General features: G+C 38.0%; 1 protein-coding gene across 1 annotated transcript in view; it reads right to left on the reverse strand.

Annotated features, from left to right (window-relative positions):
- The window catches only part of LOC5575663, a 63940-nt gene extending 49587 nt beyond the window's left edge, over window positions 1-14353 (reverse strand). Inside the window, exon 1 of the mRNA XM_021848270.1 lies at window positions 12874-14353. Within this exon, the coding sequence (XP_021703962.1) occupies window positions 12874-12916 (43 nt within the window). The 5' untranslated portion in view covers window positions 12917-14353. The remainder of the gene's footprint in view (window positions 1-12873) is intronic.
- Window positions 14354-20749: the final 6396 nt, after the last annotated feature.

Here is a 20749-nt window from a genome sequence, read left to right on the forward strand (position 1 = left end):
TATATGTGAATTATACCACCGAGTACTGATAAAATAATAATAAAATCATAATACTATACAAAGTTTACAACAGCAAGTATATGAAAGCGACTCCTGATATACTAACTTAATGATTTATAGTAATAAATATAAGGTGACCCACATCTGCATCATATCATCATTTCTTAATATTTTGTATCACATTTCTCTAAAAAGTGGTGTATGTAAAAGTTGTAGATCTAGTTAAATTCTACAACTTTGCTGAAGACAGCACGCCGTTAACTTTGAAATCTTGTGAGTTACAAGCAAATTTGGAGTTTTTTAAGTGTATTTTTGAAGTGAATTTTCTCAATTTACAAAAATTACGTTCTCACAGTTTTTGCAGCAAAAGTTGCCTATCCTATGGCCTTTCGATTGCCACTAAAAGAAAAATTTTATCGAACCAACTCCATGAGTTATGGGCATCTAAAGATTTCATAGTTTTTCACTTAAATTTGCTTATAACTTCAAAATCATAAGAATTACAAACTTGCGATGTTCGGCAAAAATGTGTATCTCCACTTGCTCTGCAACTCTTCTGAAGACCACATTCACGTGAAACTGAAAATAAAAAAGTTAGATCAAAATAACTGATTTTTTGGGTCCACCCTAAGTTAAAACTTTCAAAATCAATTTACTTAGCTCAAATGAAGAGTTAGATCAAAAGTGTCTTCGACAAAGTTGTTCAAAATAACATTTTCTATAAGTTTGCAGAAGACCGCAGCCACAAATTTCATCGAACAAAAAAGTTTGAGTCAAAATTTTAACTTAAATAAGGGCCACCCTATTCAACTTTTTTCTTAAAAGATGCAAAACTCAATTACGAATAACTTCTCTGAAGGCATCAAACGTCTAAAATCGACGAGAACAGAGAAAAGACTTTTTTCCGGCTAAATTGTCGATTCGGTCCAATGTGCACTGGGATCGAAATTGACGTATAATGTTTCGTTTTCATGAACTGAGTTCATGATTCAAGGATCCTGCTGCATGATTTCATGACTCAACTTGCCACTTTTCAGCACCAAAATTGAAATCATAAATGACAGGCATCTGAATACATGAAAAGTGCTTATGTTTTCATGACCTGTGTTCATGATATCAGATCCTGCTTCATGATTTCATGACCGAAATTGCCACTTTTCGTATCAAAAATAGGAATCATAAATGACAGATGACTAAATCCATGAATAGTGCTTATGTTTCCATGAATTTTATTCATGGTTCCAGCATACATGCTTCATGATTTGAGAATTTAAATTGCCATTTTTCTTCGCTAAAAATTGAAAAAGTAACGTACAGCCGGCGTTACAGTAAAATGTTTCATGATTCCATGACTTTTGGCCATGGTGTATTTTCATAACATGAAAACACACTTTCCTCCCGAAATCATGACTCTTTCTACTGTTTTAGAGTGTCGCATTTTTACCCGTGTAGGCATAACATTTTCTATATGAACTTTGTACCCAAATAGCAGCTGCAAACCTTGAAAAATGTTTAATATATTATGTATATTTTAGATATTTTGCTGATCATATGATATATATAGAAGCAATATAAGTAATCTGCTTGGTTATGCTGCTAAATTAATATAAAATGCGGAAATGTACTAGTTTCTGAACAAACATGGAAAAAAGGGCCATAATTTTATGTGCATTTAATTTTCATTTTGATTGGAAAAGAGTTAAATGATGCATGTTTCAATACTAAAATTCTATCAAATTGAAAACTGCTATCGTGACATTGCTTTTGGGTGTACAGGAATCGACCGATGCACAAGCTCACTAATTTGACATTTGAGCGGTACCGAATTCACTCGTTCTCATGGTTAAGTACAACATGGCATTGATTTTAAACCGATTGTTGTCAACTTTGTTGAAATGCGAAAATATGTTTGGATCAATTACGCGCTTTTATTATGTTTGTCCATTCTTCAAGATCCGAGCTCACAGTGACAGTTCGTGACAGCAGAATCTCGGCTCACCTTGACGTACATAAATTTTGTATCGGTCACCCCTCCCAGGTCGAAAGCAGTGCTTTATCTAATGAAGGTTTTTGTTATTGAAGATAACTAGCGTTACTAAGGAAGAAACATACATTTCTTACAAGAGAAGAAGCAGTGCACTTCAAGCAGCACTTGAAGAAGCAAATTGGAACTGAAGCCAGAAATTTATTGACTGCATCAGATGTTATGCAGACGAATAGCCTCTGGTGTCACACATCACCAGATAAAGGGAATATCAATTGGGTTCATGCGACGAATGGTGTGAGGTGAGAATTGTCGGTCTCGTATAGCGAGGTGACAATTTTCGACTTGATTGAAGCGACTCTTCATTTGATTTACACGGTGAGTCACTTCACTCGAGTCGAGAATTGTCACCTGGCAATACGAGACCCGACAATTCTCACCTCACGCCACTCGTAGAATAGACCTCAATAACAGTGCTCATTTTTCCTTTTTTTTTGCTACTCGTGGATGAACAAAATTTCTAATCAACCAAAGCAGTATTTATCAGAATGTGAGAAATCCAACAATTTCGTATATTTGGAACGTATGAATTTTGTGATAGCTTAATTTGTTCTCATTTTAAACGAGATCTATTTACCTCAAGTAGCTACATCTCAAAAATCGATGTAGCAATTGTGTTAAGGTGAATTGAATTTACTCTTGAAAAATAATGTACAATTTATTCTTAAAAGATACATTCATTCTCTTAACAAACTGAAGCTATTAATTACTTTTTCCATTACTTAGACTTTTATTGAATACCGTACAAATGAATTGATTCATTGATTTACTTTTCGGAACAAATATCTTCATCCGGATGTCCAGCAAGTTTTTAATATGTAGTTTTGAATAGTCTTCTACACATTGACTTTTTGTGCTAAGAACAATACAAACATAACCTGAATGTTTTATTTCAATGAACTTCCGTCCAAACATTTTTCAATGTTTGACTAAATCTTGGTGAAAATTGGTGAGAGACTCCAAAAATTGTTTTTTAACCCAAAGATTCAATAAAACTCTTAAGCAGTTCCGAAACATTTAAAATATTTTCATTTTGATTTTTTATTATCCCTTCTAAGACCATTACGGTTTCACAAAGATAACACCCAAGAAACATTAGTAACTGAACAATAGTTTCTTCAGCTGAATTATGCTTTAGAGCGATTTGTTCAACCCTCATCCATCTAAAATATTTGTCGGGCATCCGATAAGAATATTTTGCAATGCACAATGGACCGAATCGACTATTTAGCCGGAAAAAGTGTTTTCTCTGTTCTCGCTGATTTTAGACGTTCGATGTATTCAGAGAAGTTATTCGTAATTGAGTTTTGCATCTTTCAAGAAAAAAGTTTAATAGGATGGCCCTTGTTTAAGTTAAAATTTTGACTCAAACTTTTTTGTTCGATGAAATTTGTGGCTGTGTTTTTCAGCAAACTTTTAGAAAATGTTGTTTTGAACAATTTTGTCGAAGATACTTTTGATTTAAATCTTCATTTGAGCTAAGTAAATTGAATTTGAAAGTATTAACTTAGACCCAAATTTTGATCTATTTTTTTTTGTTTTTATTGTTCGTTTAGTTGAGGAATAGATTCTCGTGCACATTTTCAACGTGGAAAAATAAATACTCACACGTCAGTTTATATGGTACTTTCATCAACGCACCTAGCATTCAATGTACAATGCAACATAATGCGTTACATGTGCGTTACTTGTTGGTTTTGTTAGCTACGACGCCATCCAATATATGGCAAACATGGTGGGAGAATATTTTGGTGTGACAAAATTATTTAGGTGTGAGTCTATTGGAGGGCAAAATCCTCAATAGTTTTACTTGAATGTGGTCTTCAGAAGAGTTGCAGAGGAAGTAAAGATACACATTTTTGCTGAACATCGCATTCTTATGGTTCTTGTTGTAACCCTATGGATTGAACCCTGGTGGGAGCCTGAACGGGAAAAGGAGAGAGTGAGATTGAATCGGGAGTACTGACGCCATACTGAGTGGAGGATGGCGGGTTTTTGCTACGCTGCGTGAAGAAGTCGCGGAAAACTAAATAATATTAAATCTATAGAACCTTATTGTGAATTTCTTAACCAAAACCGAACTGAATTATAACAAAAAGTGAATTAAACCAAATTTGACTATTAATTAAAGTGATAGAGCATCACAGCGTGGGGGCTCAACCGGGATTGAGATTATCTCCCGATGCCATATATGAGATGAGATGATATGACAAAGAAAATTAACCTTAATTCGAAAAGGCAATAGTGGCGACATACTACACGAAACATGAGGGTGTGCTTCTAATAGTTCGCAAAAGAGATGTATTACCTCTGCAGAAAATTAGTTATATCGAGATGCCCCCTCTCTGAAGATCTTCAGCAGAGCAGCGTTGGGCAGACACTGTCTAACCTAGTGGGGGCCCTAGATGCGCTCAACTTTAAGCTGAGTTCAATGGAGCGAACACAGCAAGCTCAGCAGTACCAGTTACAACAGATGCAACAACATTTGGTACCATCACAGGCAGAACCGCCGCCAGCTTCTCGTTCGAATGGATTCGAACATTGGAGTGATTTGAGCATTTTCCATCAACCCAGAGTATGGCCCGGTAATGTCGCGCCACCGACGATGCCAAACGTCAATCACGGAAATCAATGGCCAACAGTACCTCCAGCGATGCTTCACAGAAACAATGCACCACCGTCCGTCGGTCAGCATGTCGGTCAGCATACCGGTCAAAATTTGTGTGCGAATCCGACATCCAATTCCGTACCTCACAGCACCAGAGCTGAAAACGTTGGTTTCACGGCCTCTAGAACCTTCAATGTCCCAAAACCACTCTTCAAGGGTGATTTAGAACAAAGTCATCCCGTCGAATTCCTGCAAGATGTCGATCGTTATGTAGATTCGGTCAGGTTGGAGCAGAATTGCAAACTACCATTCGCCCTTTCCTGCCTGGAAGGAGAAGCTAGAACATGGGCCAGGGGTTTTGGTTACCTGCTAGTAAATTACGACCAGTTCCGCTTCCATTTTCTCCAACAGTATTGGGGACAGCGTGCACAGAGGCTAGTTCGAGAAGAAATTATGTATGGAAACTATACAATAAAAATCCATCCAGAATGGCCGAAGATTTTTTGGCGCTGATCACCAAAGCTCGTCATCTGGATACCGCTCCATCAGAGTTAGAGCTAGTTTTGCATCTAACGCAACACTTTCCTCGTAGTGTCGGGGCACGACTGAGTAATTGCTCTGACATACAATCGGCTTATACCCTACTACAAACTGAAGATCATCACCACAACACTTACAATCGAAACGTGTCTAGAGCAAGAGCCGAAATAAATCACTCCAGTACGATGGCCAGTGCGAATGCCGGCAACCGGCCTTGGAGAGGTCAGCAGAATAACAACAATGATGGACAATGGAATCGCAACATAAGAGCTACGGTAGCCGAACTAGAAGACGAGGGAGGGGCGGAAGTTCATTCCGTTGCGAATATCTTTGTTGGTTCGGATGAACTTTTAGCCGAATACGAAGTGAGTGGTCAGCCTAAGCACGAGAAATCACCTCTGATCGAAGCCCGTATCGACAGTTTAGTGAAGCTAGTCTTGCTGGACAGTGGTAGCGAACTTAGCTGCATCGACAAAGCACTGTATCACGATTTGAAGTCCAGAGGAATTCCACTGGGGGAGTTTCCTGTTCAGAATACCACTATACAGGGCGCCTATGGGAAAAAGAAAATGACAATTTCAAATCAAGTATTCGTTCCTGTTTATATTCAGAACGAAACCATCGATGTTTGCCTAGCAGTTGTAGAGAAACTTTGCAGCCCATTGATTCGGCATGGACACCTTGCATTATTTGAAAGCCCAGATGGATTTCCAACGCCGCGAAGTCTGTTTGACTCTTAATGGCAGGGAAGTTATGCTGCCGTTCTGTGCGGATGATTCGAGTCGACCTCAGCGATCTGCACAATTATGCCGTATTGAAGTTGGAGAAGTTTGTGAACCGCCAGCGAAAGATTCAACCAACAGATTTCCACTGGACGGAGATTTCAAACGAAGTGATAAGGAGCAAGCTAAACTTGATTTGCTGTTGGAGGAATTTGCCGATATATTCTCCGATGTGCCCGGTCTTACAACGGAATACGAACATGAAATCCGCGTAACGGATGACGTTGGGTTCAACCAAAAGCAATATCCAATCCCCTACCGCTACGTCAACAAAGTCCGTGACCAAATCGGTAAAATGGAAATGTGGGGAATCATCTCTCGAGAATCAACAGCCTATATTAATCCATTGGTGGTCACTATGAAAAAGTCGGGAGATGTTCGAGTGTGTTTGGACGCCCGCCGTCTGAACGCCGTTATGGAGAAGGACAACGAGAAACCTTCAGATGTGCAGCAGATAGTGCAAAAATTTCACGACACTCGTATCTTCTCCTTAATAGATCTTACCAGCTCGTACTGGCAAATACCAATCAAACCAAGCCATCGGAAGTTCACTGGGTTCCTGTTTGAAACAAGGTCGTACGTATTCAATGTCCTTCCATTTGGATTATGTACAGCAGTGGCCAGTTTTTCCCGTGCAATGGATGTCATATTGGGACCGGAGATACTAGAGTTTATCGACAAATATTTGGATGACCTTCTTGTAAAATCTAGTTCATTCAACGAGCACCTAGAACATCTCCGAACATTATTTACTCGACTTCGGGTTGCTGGGTTGACTATCAGCGCATCGAAAAGTGAATTCTGCAAAATAAAACTCAAATTTCTGGGGCATATTGTTGGACAAGATGGTGTTAGCATCGACCCGGATAAAGTGTCAGCCATTCAACAGTTTCCCGAACCCAGTGATCAGAAATCCATGACCATCCTTTCTGGGACTAGCAAGTTATGTGTCAAGATTTACGCCTAAATATGCGTCTGTTGCAAAACCACTCTATGCTCTTCTCCGAGCTGATGCAGGGTGGAGATGGTCCGATGAAGAGCGACAGGCATTTAGCGCAGTGAAACAGCTGGATAATGAGTTTTGCGTCCAAACGGATAGTTCGAACCAAGGACTAGGGGCCATGCTATTCCAATGGGACGACCAGAATGACCGAATGGTTATATCGTATGCTAGTCGGCTATTGCAAGCAGCGGAACGAAACTACACTGCTACCGAACTGGAGGCGTTGGCGGTGGTGTGGTCGCTGAACAAATGGCGACAATACCTGTTGGGGACCCAGTTTACAGTTTACACCGACCACAAAGCCCTTATCTTCCTGAAACGATGTCAACTGCTCAACGGCCGGTTAACAAGATGGATCCTCTTCCTCCAGCAGTTTAATTTTGACATTCAGCATTGCCGGGGAAAAGATAACGAAATAGCCGATGCGTTATCACGCTATCCTGAAGGAAGCACGCCTACGTCTTTGCGTTCATCAGAAAGACAGTTCGTTCTTGCCAGACTTACTGCAGAGGAAAAAGGGTTTCGTCAACTGATGAGACAACTGCCAGTACAACAGCAGACGGATGAAGCCTTGTTACCTCTATACTTGATCTCTAAGGATGGAGTCCATCGTTCAGGAACAAGAGAGTTTACGGTGGTTGATGATGTGCTTTTTGTGAAAAATAGTCCAAGGGCCGGTTGGAAAATTGTTATACCGAGGAATATGATAGGAGTAGTTTTGCGTTTCTATCATGACCAATCCGGTCACTATGGGCTACAAAAAACGGTCCAAGCAATGAATAAGGTAGTGTACTGGACAGGCATGAGAGCAGATGCTAAGGCTTACGTACGTGATTGCTTTATATGCCAACGCACAAAACCCATGAACTCTCGGCTACACGGTACCCGACGTAGCATAATTCCAGATGGGCCAAATGAACTGTTGTCGGTGGACTTATTTGGTCCACTTCCACCAGGACCGGCCGGCGTACGTTATTTGTAATGATTGATGTATTCACAAAGTACTTTACTTTAGACGCAGTGAAAAAGCCAACAGCCTACGTATTTGGGGAAAGCTGGAGAGAAGAATGCAAGAGCTAGGAAAACCGTTGGCGATACTTTGCGATCAAGGTACTCAGTTCACCGCAAAATATTGGGTAAGGATGTTGAAGAGTAGCAACATTCACTTAGTGTATACATCGGTACGACACCCTCAAGCCAACCCGGTAGAGCGAACCATGAGAGAGTTATCTAGATTATGCCGAGCATATTGCCGAGTCAATCATCGGTTGTGGGCAAAGAATCTACACCAGTTCAGTTGTTGGATCAATTGTGCCTATCATGAATCCACTGGCTCAACCCCTTATGAACTACAATTTGGAAAATCGGCAAAGGATGCTCTCCAAAATCTGTTTAGTTTCCCTCCTTCGGAACGGTCACCCGTCAATTACGACCAGATCCGAATCATCCTGCAGAAGAAAACGGACAAACGAAATGAGCGGGCGAAGAAGCAAACAAAACGATTTGTCGCTGGAAATCTGGTATTACTGAAGGCAAATCCAATGTCATCGGAAGCAGACGCAATAATTAAAAAGTTTCTGGATGTTTACGAGGGACCATATGAGATAAAGGATGTGGTGCATGACGATGTGTTTATGCTACACCACAAGGAATCTGGAAAAGCGAGGGGCATGTTTCACATCGACCTTCTGAAGCCGTTTGTACAGCCGTGGCAGCCGCAAACTTCATTAAACACTGCGTTTGATGGAGGGGGGAGCTGTAACCCTATGGATTGAACCCTGGTGGGAGCCTGAACGGGAAAAGAAGAGAGTGAGATTGAATCGGGAGTACTGACGCCATACTGAGTGGAGGATGGCGTGTTTTTGCTACGCTGCGTGAAGAAGTCGCGGAAAACTAAATAATATTAAATCTATAGAACCTTATTGTGAATTTCTTAACCAAAACCGAACTGACTTATAATAAAAAGTGAATTAAACCAAATTTGACTATTAATTAAAGTGATAGAGCATCACATTGTGATTTTTAAGTTATAAGCAAATTTAACTGAAAAATTCTGAAATCTTTAGATGCCTATAACTCATGGAGTTGGTTCGATAAAATTTCGATTTTTAAATTTTCTTTTAATGGCATAAGCAACTTTTGCTGCAAAAACGGTGATAACGTAGTTTTTGTAAATTGAGAAAATTCACTTAAAAACTCGAAATTCGCTGGTTTCAAAGTTGACGGTGTGCTGTCTTCTGCAAAGTTGTTGAATTTAACCAGATCTACAACTTTTTCATATTGAACCTATGGAGAAATGTGAAACAAAAAAAATGTAGAACTTATATTTTGTCTATTCAGGGACAGTTATGCTTTTATAGGCAGTAGTCCAGTAAAATCCCTTATCAAGATTCCACACGTACAGTTTTTTTTTGGGAATATTAGAATAATCTTTGTGAAAATGCATAACAATATGCAGGCAGTTTTCGAAAAGAGGAAATTTAAGCTTCGTATATGAGTTTTACTTATAATTGAATGCATTCATGTTTTAATTAGGTTAATATTATAACTTTATCGAAGAATTCTGAAAAAATCTCTTGAAATTTTCCGGTATTTTCAATGTTAATTTGTCGGATAATACTCAACATACAAATGAAGGTTTGCCAAGGGTGCAATGATGCAACGCTACGGCTGCGAATCTACAAGAATTTGTGATTTTTATACTTTTAAATTTTTCCAAATGCCCCAAAATTTGGATGCTTCGAATGTTCATGCTACTAGATGTTTGAAAGTTCTCTAGTTCGGTCTCAAGACATCTGCATGTTAGAAAAGTTGCTCGTCCACTGCGTGCGTGTTTATTCCTTACGAGAGTTAAGAACATTTAGTTTCTTTTTAACTCTTCATTAGTTTTAGGTTAAGCAAGTCAGACTTTGAAAAATGTAACTGTGAAAAAAAAAACTAACAAACTACACAAAGATTAACCGTTAGTTGTGATGTATATGTTTGGTAAACCTTATATATTTCATTACTCTAAATTGTGGAAGGGAGAAGTGGTTAAAATGTGATATCCTGCGGGCTGTACCATTGCTAGCATTAAAGATGTCGCCTAGTAGGATTATATTAGGGCTGGTAGCAGTCAGAAAACTGAACAATAGTGACTTTAGTGACCACAATGATGGAAATACTGACCAAATAGTTATTAAGAAGTGACTCCAAAATTAGAAGCTTTGCCAAAAAAGTGACTAGACATGAAAACACTTTCTACATGAATATTATCCAATGTACATATTTGGTGAAATTTATTACGTAGTGGACTACAGTAATTTGGGATATTCCTGTTCATGAAGATGATACTGGCCAAAGAAAGATCGTGGAATCTGAAGAAATACTTGACAAAACATATAATATATAAGCCAATTAGGATAAATTTGTGACAGAATTTCTGTAGCATTAAACCTTTTCTTTCTCACAAAAAGTAACTCTGTAAATTGAGCTAGTTGGAGATTGTGCATTCATGGTAGGGGATTTTTTTTTATTACAGTACGGGTTTGGGCCGAAGGGTCTCAGATTTTCATGAAACTTTTTCCACAGGCAGGGCTCATGGATATATGAATAAAAAAAAATTGAGAAAAATTCAGGGTTGCCTATTTTTCCGGAAAACTCCGGTGGAAATTTTTTGTTTTCCCTTGACACTACTTACTTTAAAAAATCATAACTCAAGAACGAAGCGTCGTAGGAACAAAGTTTTTATATGACAATTTAAGCAAATTTTCTCAAAAATCCAAAAAAAATATGAACTGGAAAAAGTTTTCCACAAAATTTTCTACCGTTGGGGAAATTCATAAAGAAAAGCTGGAAAATCTATGCCCGAACTCGCAGAAATTTTTTAATAAAATATTTTTAAGAAAAAAAACTTTATAAACTTCAATTCTGGTAACATTTAGGATGTACTTTTCTTTAGTTTCTGATCTATGGTCAATTTTGTAAAAAATGCAAAGATTTGTTTTCAAAGAAAAGGCTAATATGGTCATTTTTCACTAAATTGACCATAACTCAGGAACAAAAAAAAAAGTACATCCTAAAAGTTACTAGAATTGAAGTTTATAAAGTTTCCTTCTCAAAAATATTTTAATAAAAATTTCCGCGAGTTCGGGCATAGATTTTCCAGCTTTTCTTTATGAATTTCCCTAACGGTGGAAAATTTTGTGGAAAATTTTTTCCAGTTCATATTTTTTTTGGATTTCTGAGAAAATTTGCTTAAATTTTCATATAAAAACTTTGTTTCTACAATGTTTCGTTCTTGAGTTATGATTTTTCAAAGAAAAGTCTTATATGGCACATCTGGACATTTTTCACAAAATTGGCCATAACTCAAAAACGAAAAAAAAGTGCATTCCAAAAATTTCAGTGATTTAAGCTTATAAAATTACCTTCTCGAAAATATTTTTTTGAAAATTTTCCACGAGTTCGGGCATAGTTTTTCGGCTTTTCTTTACGAATTTTCCCAACGGTGGAAAAATTTGTGGAAAACTTTTTCCAGTTCATATTTTTTTTTGGATTTTTGAGAAAATTTGCTTAAATTTTCATATAAAAACTTTGTTTCTACGATGCTTCGTTCTTGAGTTATGATTTTTCAAAGTAAGTAGTGTCAAGGGAAAACAAAAAATTTCCACCTGAGTTTTCCGGAAAAATAGGCGACCCTGAATTTTTCTCAATTTTTTTTTATTCATATATCCATGAGCCCTGCCTGTGGAAAAAGTTTCATGAAAATCTGAGACCCTTCGGCCCAATTTGTACGATAATAAAAAAAAATCCCCGGTAACAAAATAATACCAAACGTACTTAAAATATCAATATTACATTAAATTAATTAACTCAATACACGTGGTAAAGATGGACAAATTATGAATGAAATTATGAAAAAAATTCCTGCCTCGGTAGCTTAGTTGGTAAAGCGCTCGTCTAGCGTACAAGAGTCCTGGGTTCAAATTCCAGCCGAGCACGTGGCTTTTTTTCATAATTTCACCCATAATTTGTCCATCTTTACCATGAGTTAATTAATATAATAACCATGCAGATTGGATTACCGAACAGCTCAATATAAGTATCAATTTATCTTATCAATATTACAACTAAATGAATTATTGAAAAATAAAAATATAACTTAGTGACGACTTATTACTTCACTTTTTACCTATTCCTTAGCCTAAAATTTACTAATTCTAAAATTCTGCCCTACCTTCCGGATGAGGTATGTTGAGGCTCTTTTGGAAAGTAGGTCAATGATTATCTCTAATCGTAGATTACTGCTGATAGTTTAGTAACAATTCATTCATTAAGTCTATCATATATTGGTCCAAGTTTTCAGTAAGCTTCACCAACATCTCAAACTTGATAAAAAAATGACTAAATCTTAAAAAAAAAAATCCCAATTAAAATTTGCATTTTCATTCGAAATCTTTCTCTACAATTTTCACTTTAAATTCTTTATCATCAGATTACAAATAGCGACTATAGTGACCATTTTTCTGAAAAAAAGCAACTTTAATAACTTTTTGTTGCAAATAGGGACTTTTTAGTCACCAGGTCGAAAAATTCAGAAGTTTGTTTTCTCGAATATTAGGATTCAGTATGTTTTATTGCTCATCTTTTCAAAGGCACCTGATATTGATGATATTGAAAACAACTGCTCGTAATCAGGAGTATAAGGTTAAGAAAACTCTTTGTAATTTAGTCAGTTAATGATGAAATAAAACCATTTAATATTTTTATATATGTAGATAGTTTTCGTATAGTAGACAAATTCAATTATATGCCAGTTCCACCTTTTTTCCTTTAATCGTTGCAAATGGAGACGAAAATCAATAATTCACTTAATCATGTTAAGTGAAACTTTACCCGCACCGATGTTACTCACCTTTTACAAAACAAATTTGCAGCAACACTAGCAAATACCACATTTCATATTCCGTTTTCCCGAAGCCTGTTACGATTGGAAGAATTCGAACAACTCGTCGTTTTCGCCTCTTAGCCGGTTTTGTTTTCCGTCTTCCGTATTACGTTATTCGACTGTGGTTAACTACTATACGTTCACTGTTGATCGAGCTGGTGATTGCTGGAGTGTTTCGCCACCATAATGAAGATTGATTTAATCTTTCAGAGGCGTGTAAAATAAATCATTACTTTCACAGCTTGGGATTTTACGAGGGAATTTTTATCGACTGCGATAAACTGGATTCCAGCTGGAAAGGGGGGGTTGTAATCTTGTTTTGATCAGAACACGTCGGGAACTGAGATTTTCACATTTGTTTATACACGTCACGATTTTCCCGCTTTATTCACACGGTTATTTGGAGCAGTTGCCTTGGAAATTAAGTGCACCGGGATCACGTCAGGTATCACATATAAATTTTCATCCGTTTTTCTCTCCACTCACTAGATGTGTCTGATGCACCATATACTTGGCAAAATTCTACGTTTCTCACTTGTGCTGCCTGCGAATAGAATACGTATATAGCACAGTTGCACTCGCACTTGATGATGGCCCTCTTCTATCCTCGACCTTAGCGTCGAGATGTACCGAGAAAGGGCTACACACCTAGAGGTACATACGTTGCGGTATTTTCCACGGGTATTTTAACTGTAACAAAACATCCGCGTAAATCACCTCCCTTTGGGAGAACGAGCCCGGCAAAACACGGTTGCTTCCTGCTGTGATTAATGACTTCCAAATAAAACAAACGAACTTATATATCTTCCCAGCCAACAGCAGCGTCCCCTCCGGGTTGTTCCCGCGATATGCACACACGCTACCAGACTAACCAACTATCCACTGGACCCGACGACCGGACGAACTTTGGCCTCCCGCTTCGCAGCTGATGGCGAGGTGGTAATGTTTACGGTTTGTCTGCCGCTTCACTGCGGAAATTCGACGTCGTAAATCCGCTCGGTGGGATTCCCTGGCAAGGCCTCACTACAGCACTGCTAGACGCCAAACTCTGAGTTTCCCTCACGGCAACACGCACAGGTGGCATACAAGTTGGTAGAATGATGAAGCGATTCTACTCTCGCTGCCTTCCTACAGTCACTCATGGGACATTCCGCACACTAATTGAACTTAATTGAGATGGATTTGCATTGATCCGTTTGATTGGCACACAGCATCGGGAAATAGGAAACTCGATTAACTCTTCCGATGTCTCCTCAACCCGCAGGGAAAAAACGCATCAAATCCACCACACGAGGGCACACGAGAAGAGCACGAAACTTGAGGAAGAGCGTCGTCAACCCGCGAATTGTACGTCCTGAGCAGGGCAGCTGTCCTAATCCACGACCGAGACAATTGCACATTCATCTACGCTCAGCGTTGATAATAGACTGAACATTTCGGAAGGAAAAAGGCAAACCGTGAGCATAAGCAGGCTAACATCGTCGTTACTTCCATTCACGCTTTCTCTCTGCGAGCCGTGAGTGAGTCCTAACTGCCCGCTACGAAGCCAGCATAAAACCCCAAGAAAGCAGCAGGGAGCGCAGTTGGTTTGCTTTCTCTCCGGTTTCTGAGAGCAACGATGCAACGCAATGTGGGAGCGACGGAGAGCATGATGACTTTATGCTGAGCCAAACTTCGGAATACGAAAATATACTGCAGCGGCAGTGGATTCCAATAGGAACAACGTCGCGATGGGCATGCGTACCATTTGATCTGGTTTCGGTGGAAAACTGGTTTGCCCTCTGGCGTTGGGGAGAAGAAACTGCCATCGATTGCCAGGTGTAGGAGGAGATTCGCGATGCGTGTGAATGAGGTATGAGAATGAACCTTCGTCGAGGCGGTTTTCGAAAGGACATTGTGTGTAGGTAGATCGATTTGAACGTGGGAGTTCATGAAATATAATTACTCGCATAGAGGAAAGAAACACCCACATACTGATTGCGAACTTTTCGGACAATTTTTGGGAACAATTTTCTGCTTCATATCGCTTGCGCTCGGGAGATCGTTTACGTCAATCAGTTTAACAGCTCATAGGTTAGTGGTAATTGGTGGCTTAGAAGAAAGGATGGGTGTTTGCTATGTGGGCAAACTTTTTTGTATTACGCGAAATCAGTACTTTTCGCTTATTTTACTTTATCCCTCATATGTCTACTGAGGTTATCACAGTCATGCTAGCCTATTAAGGGGGCAGGAATGGTCATCAATCTGAGAATTTGCGAAAGCAATTTTTTCGTTCAAAATCATTGTTGGAACGTTATTGGAACTTAATTAGTAATGAATGTTTTTATCAAAATCCTTCGATGTGGTGAGTTGAAGTATATTGTATCTATTGTATGTTTCACGAGAATTATTGTTTGAAATTGAATTTGGCTTTGCTAGGAAAATTTTTACAAAATCGTTAGTTTTTCTCTCCACATAAGATATCTACACGAAGCCAAAGGTTTTCAAGTATTTTCAATATAAATAAAATTGATTCATTTCAAGTTTACTAAGGTATGTCAAACATCTATACTTTGGGGTGCAGGTTGTTAGGCCGAATGCCGTTAGGCCGAAATAACATTTGATCATTTACAACTTTTTGAAATAGCTAACACATTCATCAGTGTTTTTTTCCTACTTTTAATCAAAGGCTATTCTTCCTAGTAATATGTAATGCAAATTATTCTGATCTAACAACTGACAATCCATTCGACCTGGAAATTCATTCGGCAGCTTCTAGGCCATGCAAATTGTCCTGACCTGTTAAATACCCAAGGTGGACTTGCGGTTCATTTGAATTATCGGCCATTTTCGGCCTTATGACCTTTTCGGCCTAACGACATTCGGCCTAACGGCATTATGAAAGATCAACTGGAAAATAATCCAATCATCTAAAATGTTAAATAAATGTTGTTAACTCTTCGATTAATTTGGTTTATCGGCAAATACTTAGTAGGTTTGGACCATCAAACATCTGAACAATTGAAATAAATTTGAAACTCTACTTATATTTTAATATGTTTTATACAACGATCACTATTGAGATTTGTGGAGAGCATTCCAACAAAACTTGAAGCTGTTAGGAAAATCAGAAAATATTATTGGATTTATTGATGATAATGTAGGATCTATCGAAATATGTTTCAGCTGACTGATATGTTCGAATAAGTTTGAAAATTTTAGAAGTACGTTTTATGTTCATAGATGCAAACTTTAAAACCAAGAAATAATGCTTCCTTCCTGTCAACAATAATAAACATAACTGACTCTTAAGTAAGTTATCAAAAACTATTGTTTGATAGGATAGATGTGTCGGTATTCGTCGAAGTACCAGTGTTAGCCTCACCAGATAAAATCCCTCCAGAACTCAAATAGTAATAATTTGTTTAATTTCCCTAAGACCACTACAAAATAAGATGGCAATATTTTCAGAAACTTGCTGAATAAAAAATCTGGCTATCTATAAAAATAAAAATGGAGTGGCGTTTGTATTTCACGAAATAACTTGAGAACGGATCAACGGTGATGTAAGCTTTTCACTGTTGCATTCGAAAAGGGATGCGACGTGATCGTGCGAAAAAAAAATAGAAAAATATCTGGAATAATCGGGGAAACAGGAGGAGACCAATGTGTCAGTTTGTATGGGGAATTACCTGACGTTTTACAACAGCCTACTTGATGGCAAGACGAAGTTTGCCGGGACCACGAGTAATATAATAAAAATCATTTCCTTAACATTTTTGCTCAGTTACACATTTCTTCGCCAGGTGTTCTTGGATTCGCCATTCTCGATTAGAAAAAAATATGGCAAATACTAGTACAGGTGCTATAGTTTGCTACGCCGAATCTGAATAAAAATTTGTCAAACTTTATGCCCAGTTCTTACATTTTTCCCGTTAAGCATACATTGAAAGCGGTGCTTAATATTCATGCCGAAGTATGTTAGGCCGAATGGGACATTAGACCATCAGACCGAATGAGTTAAAACGAAGAAAGAATAGCTATGTCAACCCTCTAATACTTAGCCCCGCCTTTAGACGGGGAACACTTTGGAATTTTGTGTACATATTCGTAGCTCGAAAAACAAAAATGATTTTATTTTCAGTTTAAACCTTAGACCGTAACACGCATGAAGGGAAAGTATTCAATGATTTTTGAAACATTTTTGTATTTTTGAAAAATGTTCGAAACATTGATTTATTTTATAACCTGAAAATGCCTGGGTCTCATTTAGTGTGTAATACAAACATTTGCTTCATATTTTTCTACAATCAACTTATTACAGAAAAAGAGCTTGATGGAATAAAAATAATTTCAAACCAGTATTTCCGTTAGGTACCCGGAATAATAAAATATGTCTCAGAATAGTTTTTTTTTTCAATTTTGAAAGAATCGTGAAAACTTTTGTTTTAAAATTAATAATAATAACAGTCAAAATTCAGAGGAACATGGTCCAATTCGTACCTAGCCACAGATTTTTGGTCATATATTTTTAGCACCATGAACTGCATGAAACGTATTAAGTTTTCGAGCAAGCCTGATTCAGCGCCACCCTTTTCGCTCAGTTATTCTACGAAAACATTAGATCATTTAAGACAATAAAAAGATTTTGTTAGGAAAAATTATTGTCTTTAAAGTGTCCTTCTTGCGATGTTTGGCCGAATGGTAGTAGACACAATAACCCAACTCAAGACAAAATTTCATCCACACATGAAATTACATTTTTTTGAAATCAACTTTATATATTGAACTTTTTTCAGTGTATTGTGGCATGAGACAATTTAATATAGAATTCTTCAAAGAATAATTCAAAGAAAACCAAAAAAACATAAAAAATAAAAATAACACGCCTAAAGTATTTTATTTAAGTCTTTTAATTTAATTCTATTACGTAATGTATTAACGGTTGGTTGTACACATAACTACCTATCTTGAGACAGTTTGTCTTATAGTCAGTCTTATTTTAATTTCATTAAAACAAAAAATTATCGTTTATTTTTTTAAATCGACTTTCAATTTTTGAATCATATTTTCCAGTGTAGTGCTGTTTTTCGGTTACATTATTTAAAAAATCGGGTGAAAAAGTTCATATGATATTCTAGATTTAGTTTGGAAAAACTTAGTATGTTAAACGGCTTATTTGGCCAAGGTTTACTTCACTTACTTTTACTTTTAATGGCCCAACGTCCTTCAAGAGATGAGCTGCACCAAATTGTTACACCAACAAACTCGGTCCATGGCTGCTATCCTCCAGTTTAACCAAGATCCTGCTCCACTTGTTCAAACCACCTTGCTCGTTGCGCTCCTCTTCGTTTTGTTCCGGCTGGATTTGAGGTGAACACCGTTTTTGCTGGATTGTTATCCGGGATGCTTTCAACGTTCCCCGCTTATCATACCCTTCCAGCTTTGAAAACTTTCTGGATAATAACCACAACTACCGGCAATGATACGTCTTCGAATTTCTGCGAGGTGGAAAAATTTCATCCTGCATATTGAACTCATCTTCGTCGATCATCATACGTCTGCCAGTGCAATCTCTGTCGCGCTCGGTTCCTCCAGCTAGCAGATATTTCATCTGCGACGTATTTATCTTAAATCCAATCCTTTCTGATTCACGTTCCATAACACATTGTAGCACAATATTGAACAGGTAACAGGTATCAGAACGTCGGCTCAAATGGCACGTTCCCCTGCAAATGGGAGATTTGTGCCCTTGCCTTTGTGACGCTTTTCTCATCATTTACCTGACGGGAAAGCATGGGAGAAAAGGATAGGGATCAAAGGAGAGGAAGGACCGGGAAAATAGATAGATGCTTTAGAAGGCAACCAGAGACGCTAAGGCGTAAAAAATCATTAGAATGAAGCCCAAATTCCTCATAGGGGCCAAAGCTTTTCAAAAAAAGAATAAGCCCGAAGGCCAACAGCAATATGGACGATATAAAATCAAAAATGTCCTCTGTGTGAGAGAAACCTCCAACACTGAAATTCAATTTTGTTCTATATCGACCTAATTGCAAAAAAGAAAACAGAAACAAAAACGCCTCAGCGCAGAACAACCATAAATTGAACCGTTTTATGTGAGTGTTTATGTATTGTGGAAGTTGTGTTGTGAGTGGGATGTGTAAGTGTATTACTAATATTGTATGTATGTGGTCATTTTGATAGAAAAGAAGCAGACATGCTGCATTGTGAAACCCAAAGTTCAATTCAAAATAAGAGAATGAAAGCCTCATATTTGAAGCCAGTAGCTAAACAATAGCACAAGGTAGACAAGCCACCCAAGCAAGCAAAAGCAAACAACAAATCAATCACTTTTGATTTTTTGCAGATTTTTTCTGAGGCAGTACATCTGCTTGTACTGTATGAAACCCGTAGTTCAACCGAAACTTTTGCTTTTCCAAAAGCTTCAAAGACGTGTCATCAATAGTACACATCACCAATTTATTACCCGAATTTGTTGATTGGGAGTTTATAACCCTCCAGTGATTTATTGGGATACATGGGTTTTGGAATTTAAGCCTTTCCAAAACATTTCCCTCTGTCAAGCCTTCTTTAGTATCCCAAGGAAGGTTCAGGCAAATCTTGTTCTGGCGTACGGAGTAAGGTTCAATAATGAACTTACACTCTCCCGCCTTTTCATTGATAGCTTTAAGCTTATCAACAATCCAATTAAAACTGTCTTCATTGTCTGGTGTAAACCAGACAATACCGAATCGCAACCCAGAACCTTTGAAACAAGGGATAAAACAAGAACCTGAAGAAGAGTACAAGAACACGTTCAAGTCTCTCATAAGTTCGTTTTTCAACGTCTCAGTGAAATAGCCATTCTCAAGGCGGATTTGAAAACGCCACTTATCGCTATCATTCGTTGCATTGGCAACAATGGCGTCCGCTTCAGAACCAGGCATCTTACTGCTGGTTTCATCCCCAGACGCAAGTCCAAACCGATCCTTACCACTTGGCTTTTCCACACCACAGCTGTCAGCAACCATAGCAGAAAGTAATGCTGTCGAATTTGCTCCCTTGTCACAGTTTTCGGTAACACTTACGACCTGTGAATCAGGATCCACAATTTCACCAGCACTTGTCTTCCCAGCATTGTCTGCTGCCATCTTTACTGTAGAAATACCGTTTACAGATCACTCGGCAAAGAACACTTGTAGATTTTGTAGGTTGTAGAACAACGATGTGCACTCCTCGATGGTTTTGTGATAAAAGAACGAGTGTTAAAATCGACAGGTTCTTCAGAGCTGCTTGTACAGCAAACAGAGTTGTATTAGTGTACAACAACCATTAATATAGAAGGGGGAAATATAACAATTTACAATACAGTTAAAATTGGCATTGTTGTACATAATACAACTTCGACAATATTGCACTGCACACCATGATCATAAAAAAAGCTATAAAGATCACATAATTCCATGTGTATCGTATTCGAGTACAATACACACATGTAGTACAACGCTTGAAACCTTCGCTTCGAATGAACAAAAGTCAATTGTAGTCATACACTCTCTTGAGTAGCCAGATGAATGTTCATCTGAGTATTGGGGGAACTGGGGCACAATGCACCTTGGGGAGCAGTAGTTCAGTTGTACAAATATGTAAACAGATGAAACTTACCCGTGATAAAACTCACGGAAAGAAGTTAGAAAAGGCAATGCCCCAAATAAAGAACAAGGTCTTACCCCCATTCTTCATGCAGACCAGACAGCAAACAAACCATTGGCACTAGGGTAACACATACACTCTGGAGTCGAGCGTTTATCATTACAGGAACAGAATTTGTTATTATTATTATTACTGGGCATATGATTTAGGA

Source organism: Aedes aegypti, chromosome 2 (assembly GCF_002204515.2).
Source record: "Aedes aegypti strain LVP_AGWG chromosome 2, AaegL5.0 Primary Assembly, whole genome shotgun sequence".
NCBI lineage: Eukaryota > Metazoa > Arthropoda > Insecta > Diptera > Culicidae > Aedes > Aedes aegypti.